We start from the raw sequence: 17273 nt of genomic DNA, 5'->3' as shown, positions 1-17273 counted from the left end.
CCCAGTGTCTGGTTCCTCATACCCTTCCAGCCCTGGACACAGACCTGAGCCCTCCTGGCAGCCTCTTGGGAAGCTCAGAGAAAAGTAGCCTCATCTTTCTCATTCCTTTGAGAGGCTTCACAGCCCAAACCATGGTGGTGCCCCCCGCCCAACACACATCAACCCCCCACAAGGGCTGGTTGAACCCCACTTTGTCAATATCCCCATTTCTCCACCAGCCAACAGCGTCTTCCACATTTGATTTTGGTTCTGCACTGAGTGTTCCTCCACCATGGTTACCCCTGGGACTGGCCATTCTGGAAACTCATCCCAGCTTGATGTGTAAGGGCCTCCATCCCTCCACCTGCCCCGGGCCCGGACTCCACTTCATCCTTCTCCTTCCACCCACTTCAGGGCTCCTCGTGGCTGATGGTCCTGTTCATTCATTCATTCCATTATATTTATTGAGTACTTATCATGTGGAGAGCACTGTACTAAGCTCTGTTAGAGCCATCTTGGAATGGAGGGCCACTTCCATGTCCCTACCCTGATGGGGACTCCCCCCATCTTATCAGAGCAGCACTAGCCTCCACAACGAGGGTATAGTTTTCTTCAATTTCTGGGAGGGGGGATAGGCCAAGGTAGAACCACCCTCCTACTCTCCCTGTCCTCTTTTCCACCTCGCATTTGTTCACCAAGGTGTGTCACCTCCTTGTAACACCTCCTCTCAGAGATGGTGTCCCTTTCTCCATCTCCTCCGGTGTAGCCTTCAGCGCCATTTCCTGGGGTAGTTGACTTCCAGCAGCGGCTGTTGGGATAGCAGCCGCTCTACACTATCACCTCCTCCAGTCCCTCAATGGCCTCCGGAGATGCTGTTCTCTCCACAGTCACTTCCTGTCATGGGTCACCAGGGCTGTATCTTTGGGGCCCAGTGGTTCTACAGCTGGAGACCCACCAGCTTAGGCCCTGGGCACTCATCACCCCCATATCACAGCTCCAAATCTGTCACAAAGCTTCATGAAACAGGCCCTGCAGGGACAGGATCTGGTAGCAGCAGATCAGAGTGCCCCTGCTAGCTAGTGCAGACACCTCACATAACTGTACACAAACATAAAAGGCCTTTATTCACACTCCACACCATATCCACAACTCTGGACTCACCGCTACCAGTCAGTCCGTATCTACTGAGCAGTTACCATTCATAGTGCATCATTCCAAGTGCGTGGGAGAGAAGAATTCAGTTGGTAGACACAATCCTTGCCCGCAACAAGCTTACACAGTCTAGTGAAGGAGCTAACAATCCCAGTCACGCTGAAGAGAGGGCTCCTGACTTTCCTCCTCCTCCTCCCTGTTTACAGGTTTCCAACTGGTCCCATCTCTACTCTCTTCCTCCCTCATGTCACAGTCAGACTCATGCTGCAAACAAAGGGCTTGGATTCGTTACAGCCATTTGTAGCAATCTTATTTGTAGAGATGTAAGCACAGTTTCCAGGATCGGTGACTGGAAACCTGAATTGAGAAAGAGGACACAAGTTATGTTAGGAATAAGCCAGTTTTCCCAGATCTCCCCATGGGCCTACGTTGAGAATAGGGGGTGTCTTGGGAGAGGAAGCCTCCATTGGGCTATGACCCTGCGGTCCAATCTTAAGCCCGTGGGCAATATAAGTGACACTAGGGTGGAGATGAGATAATTTTTCTTTTGTAAAAGCTGGAAAGAATAGATGCACAGGGAGGAGATTAAAAATCGGCATCTCATGTCCATTTAACAAATACTGGAACGGTGAAGAGCGGGGAATGAAGGTGCTCTAGGCTCAGTCTGCTACTTCTCAATCAATCAATTGTACTTATCGAGGATTCACTGTATGCAGAGCACTGTGTTGAGTGCTTGGAAGAGTACAATATAACTGAGTTGGTAGACGTTCCCTGCCCACAATGAGTTTACAGTCTATAAGGGGGAAGAGACATTCAAATAATTTGCAGATATATAGAGAGGTGCTGTAGGGCTGAGGGTGAGGTGAATGAAGGGTACAAATCCAAGTTCAAGGGTGACACAGAAGGTAGAGGGAATAGGGACAGTGAAGGTTTAGTCGGGGAAGGACTCTTAGGGCGGGATGTAATTTTAATAGACAAGCAGGATGACCTACTGGCCTAGTGGATAGACCATGGGCCTGGGAGTCAGAAGTTCCTTGGTTCTAATCCTGGCTCTGCCATTTGCCTGTTATTGTGACCTTGGGCAAGTTGCTTCACTTCTCTGTGCCTCAGTTATGTCATCTGTAAAATAGGGATTAAAACTGTGAGCCCTATGTGGGACATGGACTGTGTCCAACCTGATTACTTTCTATCTACCCCAGCACTTAGAATAGTGCCTGTCACATGGTAAACACTTAACAAATACCATTAAAAAATAGGCTTTGTAAAAATAATTAAAATAATTATAATTAAAATAATAATTATTATTGGTATTTTTTCAGTGCTTATTATGTGCCAAGTACCGTTCTAAGTGCTGGGGTAGACACAAGGCAATCAGGTTGTCCTACGTGGGGCTCACAGTCTCAATTTCCACTTTGCAGATGAGGTAACTGAGGCCTAGAGAAGTGAAGTGATTTGTCCAAGGTTACACAGCAGACAAGTGGCGGAGCCGGGATCAGAACCCACAACAGATCCCAAGTCGCTGCTCTTGCCACCAGGCCATGCTCCTTGCGGCTTTATAGGTGGGGAGAGCGATGGTCTGTCGGAAATGAATGGAGAGGGAGTTCCAGGTTAGAGGCAGGACATGGATGAGGAGTCAGAGCAAGATAGATGAGATCAAGGTACAGTGAATACGTTGGTATTGTAGAAGTGAAGTGAGCATGTGGGGTTGTAGGAAGAAAGGTAAGATAGGAGGGGGCAAGGTGACTGAATGTTTTAAAGCAGACGCTAAGGAGTTTCTGTTGGATCGATGGGCAACCACTGGAGGTTCTTGAGCAATGGGGAGACGTGGACTGAACTTTTTTAGAAAAATGATCTGGGCAGCAGAGTGAAGTATGGACTGAGAGAGGAGAGAGACAGGAGGCAGGGAGGTCAGTTAGGAGGTTGATGGAGTAATCCAGGTGGGATAGGATGAGTGACTTGATTCATGTAGCAGCAGTTTGGATGGAGAGGAAAGGATAGATTTTAGCAATGTTGTGAGGTTGAACCAACATGAGTTGATGTCCAAAACTTCCCATTCTCTAAAACCAATATGACTATGTGTGGAGGGAAACTTTGTACATTCAGCGTATGAAGTTCAACCTTCACAACACTATTAAAATCATCTGCCCTTTCCTCTCCATCCAAACTGCTATCACTTTGATCCAAGCACTTATCCTACCCTGCCTTGATTTCTGTATCAGTCTCCTTGCTGACTTCTGTGCCTACTCTCTCTTCCCACTCCAGTCCATACTAAACTCTGCTGCCCAGATCATTTTCTACAAAAGCATTCAGGCCATGTTTCCCCACTCCACAAGAACCTCCAGTGGTTGCCTATCCACCTTCAAACAGAAACTGCTCACCATGGGTTTAAAGCATTCAGTCACCTTGTCCCCTCCTACCTCACCTTGCTACTTTCCTACTACAACCCAGCCTGTACACTTTGCTCCTCTAATGCCAACCTACTCACTGTACCTTGATCTCCTCTACCTCATACTGCTGACCCTTCACCCACGTTCTGACCCTGGATGGGAAGGCCCTCCCTCTTCATATCCGACAGATGACTCTCCCTGCCTTCAAAGCCTTATTGAAGGCACATCTCCACATTTCTTCCCTGACTAGGCCCTCCTTTCCTTTTCTTCCACTCCCTTTTGTGTTACCCTGACTTGCCCCCTTCATTTATCCCCCTTCCCAGTCCCACAGCACTCATGTACATATCCGTAATCAATGTATTTATATGAATGTCTGTCTCTCCTTCTAGACTGTAAGCTCGTTGGAGGCAGAGAATGTGTCTGTTATATTGTTATGCTGTACTCTCCCAAATGCTTTGTAGAGTGCTCTGCACACAGTAAATGATCAGTAAATATGATTGATTGATTCAGAGCACAATTTTATTTTAAATTTTCTGCTTCTCTTAGGCCATCAGATAGAAGAGTTAAAGGGAACTTACAGACTCTCATTTAGTGGAACTCCATTCACCCAGAAGAGTTTTCCATTTTCCCTGAAGAGACCAATCCAGTGACCCTTGAATTTCTGAACAAATGACTGCAACGGAAAGAAGGAGAAATCCTGCTATTAGACCCTTACCAGAGACCCGACTGTTCTCTCTGATACAAATTCTTCCAGAAGAGTCCCATGATGTTTGAGGCTCCTTTCTCCAAAGAGAAGACCATCACAGACACAGATGGCCTCTCAGCTAAGGACATGCATCCCTCATTATCGTCCGTGCCTCAGGTCAGTTTGTCAGGCTAGAATCATGACATATTGTCCCCTCAGCTACCAGCCCAGACAGACAGAGATTCGGCCAAGTAGACTGAAGGTAAGCCCTCCACATAGAGACATGGACCTGGGTGTCAGAGCTGTCAGAGGAGTTCCTTGAAACTAGCGTGGTTGTTCTCAGACAGATCAGGGTTGACAATCTCAGTGGAAACACTAACAAAGAGTCAGTTCATCTCCTCCAGGAAACTGCATTCCTCCACCCTAAAAGCCCCCATTCACACTTATATACATATCAATCTAGATGCCTGCTATAGGCACAGGGAATTTAAGTGACTTGCCAAGGTCAAGCAAAAGTCAAGTGGGAATGGAACCCAGGTCCTCTGATGCTTTATCCACTGAGTCACACTGGAACTGCATTCTGCAATGAAGCCTAGTATGAAGATGATGGGCTGGGAGTCAGGTGACCTGGGTTTAGTCTCCACTCTGCCACAGACTGCCTATGTGACATTGTCACCTTCACCTTTCTGGGTTTAGCTGTACAATGGGGAATAACAATATTTACTTCTCTTTAGTGCCAAGGATTATTGTGAGGCAAAAATAAAAATAATGGATATAAAACTGATTTGGAATAATAATAATTAAGGTATTTATTATGCACTTATGTGCCAAGTACTGCACTAAATGCTGCATTGAGATACACAGGATAAGCAGATAAGAGATAGTCCCACGTAGGGCTCACAGTCCACGGGGGGGGGGGGGGGGGGGGGGGGGGGGGGGGGGGGGGGGGCGGGAGAACAGGTATTGGATCCTCATTTAACAGATGGGAGAAAAGGTTCAGGAAAGTTAAGCATCTTCCCCAAGGTCACACACAGCAGAGTTGCTTGGGCCCATCATTCTCAGGCCCATGCTCTTTCCTCTAGGCCAGGCTGCTTCCCATTGCACATATTCAAAGCATTGTAATTGCATTATTATTGTATGCTCAAACCAGGTCATTCCCTACTCCCAAAGTTTCTATCCTGACACACTCACCAGCTCCTGATGGCTTTCAATCACAACTAGATTAGCGCCTTGGGATTTACAGACTTCTTTGCTCTTGGGCCAATTAATGTTTCCATTATTATATGAGTAGCACTTGTTTCTGAGCTGCAGCCAACCATCTGGACAAGTTTCATCACATTTAGGACAAGTCTTACTTGCTGTGGAATAAAAGAACAGGACGGTCAGTGCTCTCAGGTGGGTGTCCACGTATGTGCTCACTTGGGCGAATGGTTCCTTACCCAGAATCCCTCTCAATAATTAGAGTCCAAAACCCTTCATTTTACAGAACATTTCTATTTTCCATAATATTCTCACACAATTTTGACCTCTCAAGAACATGGTGAGGTAGGGAAGGTCAGAGAAAATCATCCTATTTTACAGATGGGGAGTCCAGAGAGGTTAAGTGATTTTTCCAATATCTCAAAGCAGATGATTTTTCTTCTGCCCTCCTTGTTTTCCAATTCCCAATTTCAGCTCTCCATTCAGTAGCTGCTTGGGTCTCCTGCTGTTGCTCATTCACCTCATTCACCTCACACTACCCACCCAGCATAGCTGTCCTGGGAGTCAGAGGACCTGCATTTGAATCCCAGCTCTTCCACCTGTCTCTGTGTCACCTTAGGAAAATCACTTAACTTCTCTGCACCTCAGTTTCCTCATCTGTAATATGGGGATTAAGGCTGTGAGCCCCATGTGGGACAGGGACTGTGTTCAATCCAATTATCTTGTATCTATCCCAGCGCTTAGTACAATGCCTGGCTCAAAGTAAGTGCTTAACAAATACCACAATTATCATTATTATTATCATCATCAATGATATTTGTTGAGAGCTTATTGTGTGCAGAACCCTTTACCAAGCACTTGGGAGTGTACAATAGAACAGAGTTGGTAGACACGTTTCCTGTCCACAATGAGCTTACAGTCTAGAGGGCGAGACCGACATTGATATAATTTATAGCATACTATTTATATATATATACGTGAGTGCTGTGGGGCTGAGGGTGGGGCAAATGTCAAATGTTCAAAGGTCACAGTCACAGATTCAAGTGCACTGATGTCATAGAAGGGAAAGAGAGCTGGGGGTAAGGGGGTTTAATTGGGGAAGGCCTCTTGGAGAAGATGTGCACTTTGAAGGTAGAGAGAGTGGAGGTCTGGTATATATGGAATGGTAGAGAGTTCTAGGCTTGAGGGAGGACGTGGGAAAGGGGTCAGCGATGAGACAGATGAGATTGGGACACAGTGGGCAATTTGGCACTAGAGGAGTGGAGTGTGTGGGCTGGGCTGTAGAAGGAGATCAGAGAAGTAAGGAAGGAGGGGCAAGCCAGAAGGAGATTCTGATATCTGATGCAAATTCCTCTTCCTCCTGTCTCATGGAAATGAAGTTATCTGGGTGAGGAAGTCAAAGTAAATGAGCTCTTTTCCCACACACCAGGACACTGGATTTAGGAAGACTTTAACATAATTTTTTTTATCAAGTTTAAGAATCTTACCTTCCACAGTGCTGAATAGGTATGGAAAAATGGTTTTAACAGCACCCTTTTAATTCCTGTTTATCTATCAAACATTATTTCAGGGACAAAAACAAACTTATAATCACCCTTAATCAATGTCCTTCATACTTCCCAGAGAACTGTTAATTTCAGTTCCCTAGTTTTATAGCTTTATTCCCATGCTCCACAATAAAATAATTTGGACGTGACCTGCTACTCACACACAGAAACAGGATAGAAACTTACCTTCTGAAATGTAATCTCCAAAATGAAGGATAAGTGTGTATGAATGTGTGTAGGAAGATCCTGGGTGCTGCTGGAAATAACTCTCACAATCACCAAGGCCGTGTCACACTCCAGTCTCAGTGTTGCCTGAACAAAGTTTAATCCAGGAGGAGATGTGACCATGGGATTAAAGGCTCGGAATAAAACACATCCACATGCTTGAGTAGCTGTCAATCACTAGTCTTCCTGTTGGCTTCTTCCCTCAAGCAGAGGTCAGCAGGATTGGGGATCCAGGGCCAAACTAGCAAGAACTAGAAAATGTTGGAATGGCTGGAATCCAATAGCCAGTCATTCCCAGAAGCTATTGTGGAAGCAGCCAGAAGACCACAGGAGTAAAAATAGTTTTATCCGTTACCCTCCCAGCTATGCCTCATACTAAGGCATCTCATGGTTTTGGTTAAATCTTGGTGAGAAAACAGACTGAGGGTTCATTCAAACACTCACCTAGAGCAATGAGCACCACTATTAGGATAATCCCTGCGGTGCTCGGAATGAGGATTGTGTACCATTTAAGTTCAACGGTCCCATCTGAAAAACAGGGAAAATTATTCTGAATTCATCTCACAGAATAGGAAGCAAGAGCAGTCTTCTGGCCAGTCACTAAACAACATTCATGCTTTCTTGTGCCCGGCACTGTACTAGACAGCATGCAGATGCCCCATTCTCATTTTGAGTGCACAGGTGAAAAGAGGCAGGGATTTTACAGGCAAGCAAGTGGAATGGGAACTTGGAAGGTACTAGCCTTAAAAAGCTAAAAGGCCAAAAAGCCATTATTTGGGGACTTTTCGGTCTTGTTCAGAGGCTCTCAAGTCTAATCAGAGACCAGGCATAAAGAAGGCTGTGAGTTCAGCTCAAAACCCTTTTGAAGGCATTGTGCTTCCATGACTCCATGGAGTTGGCATTTAGGTTTAGGACCCAGGGGACTTCTGAAAGGCTAATATATTCATTCAAACATATTTACTGAGAGTTTATTGTGTTTAGAGCACTGTACTAAACTCCTGGGAGAGTACAATACAACAATTAACTGACACATTCCCTGCTCATAATGAGCTTACAGTCTGGGGGTGGCAGCCAGATATTAATATAAATAAATTACAGATACATACATAAGTGCTGTGGAGCTGGGAGGGGAGATGAATGAAAGGAGCAAGTCAGGGGGAGGCAAAAGGGAGTTGGAGAAGAGGAAAGGGGAGGCTAAGGAGATTTACCTTCAATAAGACTTTGAAGAGGGGGAGAGTAATTTGCATTTGAGGAGGGAGGGCATTTCAGGCCAGAGGCAGGATATGGGTGAGGGGTCAGTGGTGAAAGAGAAGAGACTGAGATAAAGAGTGAGAAGTTTAGCATTAGAGGAGTGAAGTGTACAAGATGGGTTGTATTAGGAGAGTAGCAAGGTGAGGTAGGAGAAGGCAAGGTAATTAAGTGAGTGCTTTAAATCCAGTGGTGAGGACTTTATGTTTGATGCAGAGGTGGATGGGCAACCACTGGAGTTTCTTGAGGAGACATGTTCTGAATGTTTCTGTAGAAAAATCACCCGGGCAGGAGAGTGAAGTATGGGTTGGAGTGGGGAGAGATAGAAGGCAGGGCGATCAGCAAAGAGGCTGATGCAGTAATTCCGGAAGGATGGAATGAGTGATTTTATCCAAGTGGTAGCAGTCTGGGTGGAGAGGAAAGGGTGGATTTTAGCGATATTGTGAAAGAGGGACCAACAGTATTTAGTTATGGATTGAATATGGGTGGTCAAATGAGAGAGAGGAGTCAAGGATAATGCCACCAGTACAGGATTTTGAGACAGGAAGGGAAGGACAGGGTTTTAGTGGGAAGATGAAGAGTTCTGTTTTGGACATGGTAAGCTTGAGATGATGGGAGGGCAAGAGATGTCATGAAAGCAGGACGAAATGCATGACTGCAGAGAGAGAGAGAGAGATTAGGGCTAGAGATATAGATTTCGGTATCATCCAGAGCGGTGGTAGTTGAAGCCATGGGAGCGAATGAGTTCTTATCAACAAGAAGCTCATGATCTATTGATGGAAGACAGACAAATAAAGGACAAAATTCAACAAGTTCTTGTTTACTCTATGGGAGGAACATTAGAAGCAGCATGGCCTAGTGGAAAGAGCACGGGCCTGGGAGTCAGAGGATCTGGATTTTAATCCTGGATCTAGCACTTGTCCTGTGTGACTTTGGGCAGGTCACTTAACTTCTTTGTGCCTCAGTTACCTGATCTGAAAAATGGACATTAAGGCTGGGAGCCCCATATGGGACATGGACTACATCCAAACCGATTGTCCTGTACCTACCCCAGTGCTCAGTGCGGTAAGCATTTAACAAATACCAGCAAAAAAAAATAGCAGTAACCATGAGGCATAGTTACCTATATTATGCATAAACTGTCCCTGGTGGTTTGCAAAATATAATACTCCTCAAAAAGGATATGACATTGGGAAAATAGGGCTCAATAAGAAAGCTATAAATAACATAAAATAGACGCAATAGCCAACTGATATAGATGGACTTGTGCATGCATATATACACACACACACAACGAAACACACCTCTCTAGGAGGTGTGGATTCACCACACTGCATCAGGTAGGAACAGGTCAGGATGACAGTATTTGCAAATTTTCTGCTTACTATTTTGGGAAATTTATGGTATGGTATTCTCAGTTGTCCTATCAGCGTGGTGTGAAGCTCTGAGAGCTGGTTAAAGCTCACAGTCATTTGCAAAAGGACCATGATGATACTATTTCAGCAAAGACCCACCAGAATGAGGGTTGTAATTTTCTCAAATGTTGTTCTCCGGCATGGCAGAGGGAGAACCAGAGGACAGCTGGTCTTTCTGACTTTCAGAAGGTTGGGAAACCTGTGACTGACTGTGGCTACAGCCTTCCCCAGCCCTGCAGGATGCCAGGCACCGGAAGCCCCAGTTGCTCTGCAATGGTGGGTGGGCAGGGTTTGGGTCACGGGTGGCTCGCAGCCATCATAAAATGCCAACCCATCTCTGGATCAATCTTCCCTATTGCCTTCAATCATCAATCATGAGAAGCAGCATGGCTTAATGGTTAGGGCAAGGGCCTAGGAGTCAGAAGAACCTGCATTCCAATCCTACCTCTGTCACATGTTTACTGTGTGACTGTGGGCAAGTCACTTCCACTTCTCTTTACCTCATCTGTAAAATGGGGATTAAGAATGTGAGCCCCATGTGGGAGAGGGACTATGTCCAACCTGATTAATCTGTATGTACCCCAGTGCTTGCGACAGTGGTTGGCACATAGTAAGTGCTTAACAAGCACCATAATAATAATAATATTATTATCAATCAATCGAACATTTGCTGAGTACTTGCTCTGTGCAGAGCACTGTACTGACTGTTTGGGAGAGCACACTAGAGTTAGATGTTTTACAGATTTTTAATTACCTTCCCAACCCCCTGCCTCCCTCACTCACCCCATTCCTCTTGCCCTTGATAATTCTGCCAAGTATTTCATCGATAAATTGTAACCATTGTGTGAACCCCCTAGAATCTCCCCAATATCTCCCCAGCTCCTCTCAAGTGTCACACTCAAGTCCCTCTTTGACTATCAATCAGTCGACTAATTGTGTTTATTGAGTGCTTACTGTGTCCAGAGCACTGTTATAAGCTTGGCTTAGGAGTCAGAGGTTGTGGGCTTTAATCACGACTTCGCCACTTCACTGCTGTGTGACCTTTGGCAAGTCATTTAACTTCTCTGTGCCTCAGTTACCTCATCTGTAAAATGGGGATTAAAAGTGCGAGCCCCATGTGGGATAACCTGATTACCTTGTATCTACCCCAGTGCTTAGAACAGTGCTTGGCACGTAGTAAGCGCTTAACAAATACCTAAGCTCTTGGGAGAGTTCAGCATTACAGAGTCGGTAGACGTTCCCTGCAACAAGGAGCTTACAGTCTAGATGGGGAGACAGATATTAAAATGAATTAGGGATATGTACAGTGTCTGGCACATAATGAGCGCTTAACAAATCTTGTCTTGGGTGACGCTGTCCAGTTGTCTCCGACCCCTAGTGATGCCATGAACACATCTCTCTCAGAACCCCCCACCTCCATCTGCAATCGTTCTGGTAGTGTATCCACAGAGATTTCTTGGTAAAAATACGAAAGTGGTTTACCACTGCTTCTTTCCGTGCAGTAAACTTTAGTCTCCACCCTCGACTCTCTCCCAGGCTGCTGCTGCCCGGCACAGGTGAGTTTTGACTTGTAGCAGATTGCCTTCCACTCCCTAGCCACTGCCCAGCTAGGAATGGAATGGTTATGCCTCTGTTTGACTCTCCCTCCAATAGTCGAGACTGGTAGAGAACTGGAAACTCTCCAGGGGTGACCCCGAGAGGGTCTAAATACCAGAATTATTATTATCATTATGAGTGCTATGAAGCTGACGGTGGGGTGAATAAAGTAAGTACTGCCTCAGGGAGGGGCTCCCAGCAGGGCCTGGAGGTCAGGGCAGAGAGACCCAGCTTCGGCCCAGCTTCTGGCTTCAGACCTGGTGCTGCTAGCAGGTCTCTGGATTCTGGGGCTCAATCCCTGCAGGCTGGAGATTTGGGGGAGCAGGAGCCACAGGGGAGAGTAGTAGAGTCTGGAGCTGGGCTTCTCAGCAGGACGGGCCTGGGGATACTCCCTCCAATTGATGCTGCTTCTGCTTCCCATTGTCCAAGGGGAAGCAGCATCCGTCTCTCTGCCTTCTCGGTGTTTCTCTGTAACTTGGCCTCTCCTAGGTCTTTCTGAATTGCTGCCTCTGCTATGTCTCTCGCTACCTAACGTGTTTATTAAACACTTACTCTTTGCTGAGCACTGGGGTGGAGACAAGGTAGTCAGCTTGGACACATTCCCTGTCCCACACAGGACTCACGTGGCATAGTGAATACGGTATGGGCCTGGGAGTTAGAAGGTCCTCATCCTGGTTCTGCCATTTGTTGGCTGTGTGACCTCGGGCAAGTCACTTCACTTCTCTGGGCCTCAGTTACCTCTTCTGTAAAATGGAGACTGAGACTGTGAGGCCGATGTGGGACAGGGACTATGTCCAACATGATTTGCTTGTATCTACAAGAGTGCTTAGTAATAATAATAATGATAATGATAATAATAACTTGGTATTTCTTAAGCTCTTACTATGTGCCAAGCACTGTTCTAAGTACTGGGGTAGATACAGGGTAATCTGGTTGTCCCACGTGGGGCTCGCACTTGCAGAAACTGAGACACAGAGAAGTGATATGGCTAAGACCTGCCCATAGCAGGTAAGTGGCAGACCAGATTAGAATTCAGTTCTCTGATTAGCAGACCTGTGCTCTCTTCACTAGATCATGCTGCTTCATGCTTAGACTGTGAGCCGGTCATTGGCCCTCTTCTGTTCTCCATCTACACTCCCTCCTTTGGTGAACTCATCTGCTCTCACGGCTTCAACTATCATCTCTATGCAGATGACACACAGATCTACATCTCTGCCCCGTCCTCTCCCCCTTTCTTCAGGCTCGTATCTCCTCTTGCTTCCAAGACGTCTCTACCTGGATGTCTGCCTGTGCCACCTAAAACTCAACATGACCAAAACTGAGCTCCTCATCTTCCCTCCCAAGCCCTGTCCTCTCCCTGACTTCCCTCTCACCGTGGATGGTACGACCATAATTCCCGTCTCTCAGGCCTGCAACCTCGGTGTCATCTTTGACTCGACTCTCTCGTTCACCCTACACATCCAATCTGTTACCAAAACCAGCCGGTCTCACCTTTATAATATCGCCAAGATCTGCCCTTTCCTCTCCACCCAAATGGCTACCTTACTGCTACAGGCTCTCGTAATATCCTGGCTAGATTACTGTGTCAGCCTTCTCTCTGATCTCCCTTTCTCCTGTCTCTCCCAACTCCAGTCTATTCTTCACTCCGCTGCCCGACTCACCTTCCTGCAGAAACGCTCTGAGCATGTCACTCCCCTTCTTAAAAACCTCCAGTGGTTGCCTATCAACCTCCGCACAAAACAAAAACTTCTCACTCTAGACTTCAAGGCTCTCCAACACTTTGCCCCTTCCTACCTCTCCTCCCTTCTCTCTTTCTACTGCCCACCCCACATGCTCTGCTTCTCTGCCGCCCACCTCCTCACCATCCCCCGTTCTCGCCTATCCCGCCGACGACCCCCTGGGCCACGTCCTCCCACAGTTCTGGAATACCCTCCCTCCTCACCTCCGCCAAACTAATTCTCTTCCCCTCTTCAAAACCCTACTTAAAGCTCACCTCCTCCAAGAGGCCTTCCCAGACTGAGCTCCCCTTTTCCCACTGCTCCCTCTACCCCCCCTTCACCACTCCGCTGCTAAGCCCTCTTTTCCCCCCTTTCCCTCTGCTCCTCCCCCTCTCCCATCCCATCCCCTCAGCATTTTACTCCTCTGCTCAACTGTATTCATCTTCATTACCCTATTTATTTTGTTAATGAGATGTACATCACCCTGATTCTATTTATTTGCTATTGTTTGAATGAGATGTTCTTTCCCTTGGCAGCGTAGCTCAGTGGAAAGAGCATGGGCTTTGGAGTCAGAGGTCATGGGTTTGAATCCCTGCTCTGCCACTTGTCAGCTGTGTGACTGTGGGCAAGTCACTTAACTTCTCTGTGCCTCAGTTACCTCATCTGTAAAATGGGGATTAAGACTGTGAGCCCCACGTGGGACAACCTGATTCCCCTGTGTCTACCCCAGCGCTTAGAACAGTGCTCTGCACAGAGTAAGCGCTTAACAAATACCAACATTATTATTATTATTATTCTATTTATTGCCATTGTTCTTGTCTGCCTCCCCCGATTAGACTGTAAGCCCATCATAGGGCAGGGACTGTCTCTATCTGTTACTGATTTGTACATTCCAAGCGCTTAGTACAGTGCTCTGCACATAGTAAGCGCTCAATAAATACTATTGAATGAATGAATGGGCAGGAATTCTCTCTATCTGTTGCTGAATTGTACATACCAAGCGCTTAGTACAGTGCTCTGCACACAGTAAGCCCTCAATAAATACTATTGAATGAATGAATGCTTATGCATTTACCACCAGTTTTCCTTGAATGTAGTTTGGGAAAGCTCCTTGTGGGCAGGGAATACATCTTGTGGGAAGAAAATTTGTCTACCAATTCTGTTATACTATATTCTCCCAAGCACTTAATATAGTGTGCTGCACACAGTAAGCACTAAGTAAATACCATTGATTGATTAATTGTTGGCCTCTGTACTTTTTTTTCAAACTTTCAATATATAAATCTATAAAATAAAGTGAGTTTGTCCTTGTTCATAACTTGAGAATTCCTGTTATTCTTAAACATAATTATTGCTTTCACTACTACTATCACTATTATCACTTCTTTTACCACTAAAACACTCATGTCAAAGTATACTCACTTTTTACCACTAAAACACTCACATCAAAGTATAAAAATAGTAATTATGCATGGCATATATTTTGGATAAATGATCAGAGAGGCAGCATGATCTAGTGGAATGAGCAAAAGCCCGGGAGGCAGCCCAGAAAACTCCACCATCTGTCTGCTGTGAGAGCCTGGGCAAGCCACTTAACTTCTCTGTGCCTCAGTTTTCTCATTGGCAAATTGGGGAGGCAATATCTGCTCTGTTTCCTGCTTACACTGTAAGAGGGTCAGGGACCGTGTCTTTACTTAACTTATTATCTTGTATTGACCCCACAGGTTAGCACAGAATTTGGCACATAGTAAGCACTTAACAAATGCTACAATTATTATAATTCCACTTCTGTGAACCAGGCAAGGTTTGTTAGACCAGACCATTACTCCAACAGTTTCTGACCGTGGGAAGATTTTGTCTACATGAACCGCTGGATATAACCTGTGTGATCTTTTAACTACAGAATTTATTCTGAACATTGCCTTCTGTCACCTGGAAGGGTAGTAGCACAGCTATAATACCTGTGATCACGTCTCTATGCATTCATTATTACTGTTTTTGTTATCTACTGCTCTTATATCCCTTGTGGCCACTGACATGTTCACTTTCATCACGGGTATTTGGAATAGCTACATGGGAAATACATTTCTTTCCTTGTAGGTAGAATACCTGGGTTTATATTTGTATTCACTTATTATTCCCATTGCCCGCTGCTATCACATCCCTCCATATCCTTATCATATCCACACAGTTACTGACATTAACGTAGTCATCGCTAGGCCCACCATCTGCCGGACGGGGTACTTTCCTTCAGCACACAAAGATCAATACAGGAATAGCTGCTAACCGTTAGCCTGTTAAAGGTATTTGTTGAGTGCTTACTGTGTGCAGAGCACTGTACTAAGCGCTTGGGAGAGTACAATAGGACAGATACATTCCCTGCCCACAGTTTCCGGTTTAGGGGGCAGACAGACATGGATATAATAAACGTGGTGCTCAGGGACTGGACAGTTTCTGTTCCTGCAGCTGGGCCTCTCTGGGCTGGATCTGATCCGTTTCTCCTCCTTCCTGGCCGGGGAGAGGTCAGAGTCTCTCACCCCACATTCCCCCACCCCCCCGTTTTCCGACCCCTGCCAGGCAGGATTTCTGGACTTTGCCCGGTTCATTCCCCAGGGAATGACATCCCGGACAGGAAACCCCCAGCCTCTGGAGAGCAGCAGAGCAGCGTGACTCAGTGGCAAGAGCACGGGTTTGGGAGTCAGAGGTCATGGGTTCTAATCCCAGCTCCCGACTTTGGACGAGTCACTAAGCTTCTCTGGGCCTCAGTGAACTCATCTGGAAAATGGGGATGAAGACTGGGAGCCCCACGTGGGACAACCTGATCATCTTGTATCCCCCCCAGCGCTAGAACAGTGCTTTGAACATAGTAAGCGCTTAACAAATACTATCATTATCGGTCATGCGGGACTGGACCGCGCCCCTCACACCGACTAGCATCGGGCCCCGCCGCACACAATAACTTCTGTGATTATTTTACTAAAGGATGTATTCTGCATATTGCCTTATTGTCGTCTGAAAGGTCAGTACTACCTCTGAGACTACTTCTGTGCATTCACTATGGTGATGATGATGGTATTTGTTAAGCGCTTATTATGTGCCAAGCACTGTCCTAAGCGCTGGGGGAGAATACAAGAATCAGACTGTCCCACGTGGGGCTCACAGTCTTAATCCCTATTTTCCAGATGAGGGAACTGAGGCCCAGACAAGTGAAGTGACGTCCCCAAAGTCACACAGCTGACAAGTGCCAGAGGCCGAATTTGAACCCATGCCCTCTGACTTCCAAGCCTGGACTCTTTCCATTGAGCCACGCTGCTTAATAATAATAATAATGTTGGTATCTGCTAAGCGCTTACTATTTTCAAAGCACTGTTCTAAGCGCTGGGGGTGTGGGATACAAGGTGATCAGGTTGTCCCACATTGGGCTCACAGTCTTCATCCCCATTTTACAGATGAGGTAACTGAGGCCCAGAGAAGTAAAGTGACTTGCCCAGAGCCACCCAGCTGACAAGTGGCGGAGCCGGGATTAGAACCCACGCCCTCTGACTCCCAAGCCCGGGCTCTTTCCACTGAGCCACGCTGCTTCTCTCGTTTCGGTTGTCTACTGCCCACCGGCCCCTGTGGACAGACCCGTCTCGGACCCTGCAGACCGACCAGCCCCCACCTAACAGGTCTGTAATTTTCGCTCTTTCTCCTAATGCCCGTCTCCCCCTCTAGACTGTAAACTCGTCGTGAGCAGGGAATGCGTCTGCGGCGTTGTTATAAGGTCCTCTCCCAGGCGCTCAGAATAGTGCTGTGCGCCCAGGAAGCGCTCAGTAAATAGGTGTGGCCGCGGAGAGCGGACCGCCGGGCCCGGGACCCCCAGATCCTCTTACCCCTCCACTGGCGTTTTTCTCCCGTCCTCTGCTCCTGCCGTGAAAATTGGTTGGATAAGACTTTGCCTTCCTCCTGGTGCCCGCCCTGCTCCGCCATGCCCCCCGTGCCCAGCGCGCCTCCCGTCTTCTCTCTCTGCTCCTGTCAATTCCGAGCAGGCTGGGGCGGGATTTTCTGGGTAAGAGAACCGGGGTTGGAGTGGGTGAGACGGGAATCCGGTGGAACTCGGAAGTGTCGGCTCTCGCCCCTCC

General features: G+C 46.8%; 2 protein-coding genes and 1 non-coding gene across 3 annotated transcripts in view; 1 reads left to right on the top strand and 2 right to left on the bottom strand.

The window, feature by feature from the left end:
- Positions 1 to 1078: 1078 nt before the first annotated feature.
- LOC103167278 (C-type lectin domain family 2 member L-like) lies at positions 1079 to 17208 on the bottom strand. The gene is made up of 5 exons (XM_029081866.2): positions 17025 to 17208; positions 7620 to 7703; positions 5395 to 5561; positions 4097 to 4191; positions 1079 to 1488 (listed from the first exon to the last, which is right to left on the bottom strand). Exons 1-5 carry the CDS (start codon positions 17119 to 17121, stop codon positions 1374 to 1376), a joined length of 558 nt encoding a protein of 185 aa, XP_028937699.1. The 5' UTR covers positions 17122 to 17208; the 3' UTR covers positions 1079 to 1373.
- Positions 11405 to 11541, bottom strand: LOC114818135. Its single transcript, XR_003765956.1, has one exon. It is a non-coding gene; the product is annotated as a small nucleolar RNA SNORA7 (small nucleolar RNA).
- Positions 16681 to 17273, top strand: part of LOC114817767 (natural killer cells antigen CD94-like) — an 88106-nt gene continuing 87513 nt past the window's right edge. Inside the window, exon 1 of the mRNA XM_029081860.2 lies at positions 16681 to 16820. The gene's annotated coding sequence lies outside the window, so the exon portion shown is untranslated. The remainder of the gene's footprint in view (positions 16821 to 17273) is intronic.

The sequence above is a fragment of the Ornithorhynchus anatinus genome, chromosome 17, assembly GCF_004115215.2.
Source record: "Ornithorhynchus anatinus isolate Pmale09 chromosome 17, mOrnAna1.pri.v4, whole genome shotgun sequence".
Classification (NCBI taxonomy): domain Eukaryota; kingdom Metazoa; phylum Chordata; class Mammalia; order Monotremata; family Ornithorhynchidae; genus Ornithorhynchus; species Ornithorhynchus anatinus.
This window is presented reverse-complemented; position numbering and strand designations above follow the sequence as displayed.

Coding starts and splice junctions, on each gene's coding strand:
- LOC103167278 (XM_029081866.2), bottom strand. CDS start 17,121: ATGGCGGAGCAGGGCGGGCACCAGGAGGAAGGCAAAGTCTTATCCAAC. Junction 7,704..17,024: donor AGAAAAACGCCAGTGGAGGG/GTAAGAGGATCT, acceptor CCTGTTTTTCAG/ATGGGACCGTTGAACTTAAA. Junction 4,192..5,394: donor TTGAAAGCCATCAGGAGCTG/GTGAGTGTGTCA, acceptor TTTCCGTTGCAG/TCATTTGTTCAGAAATTCAA.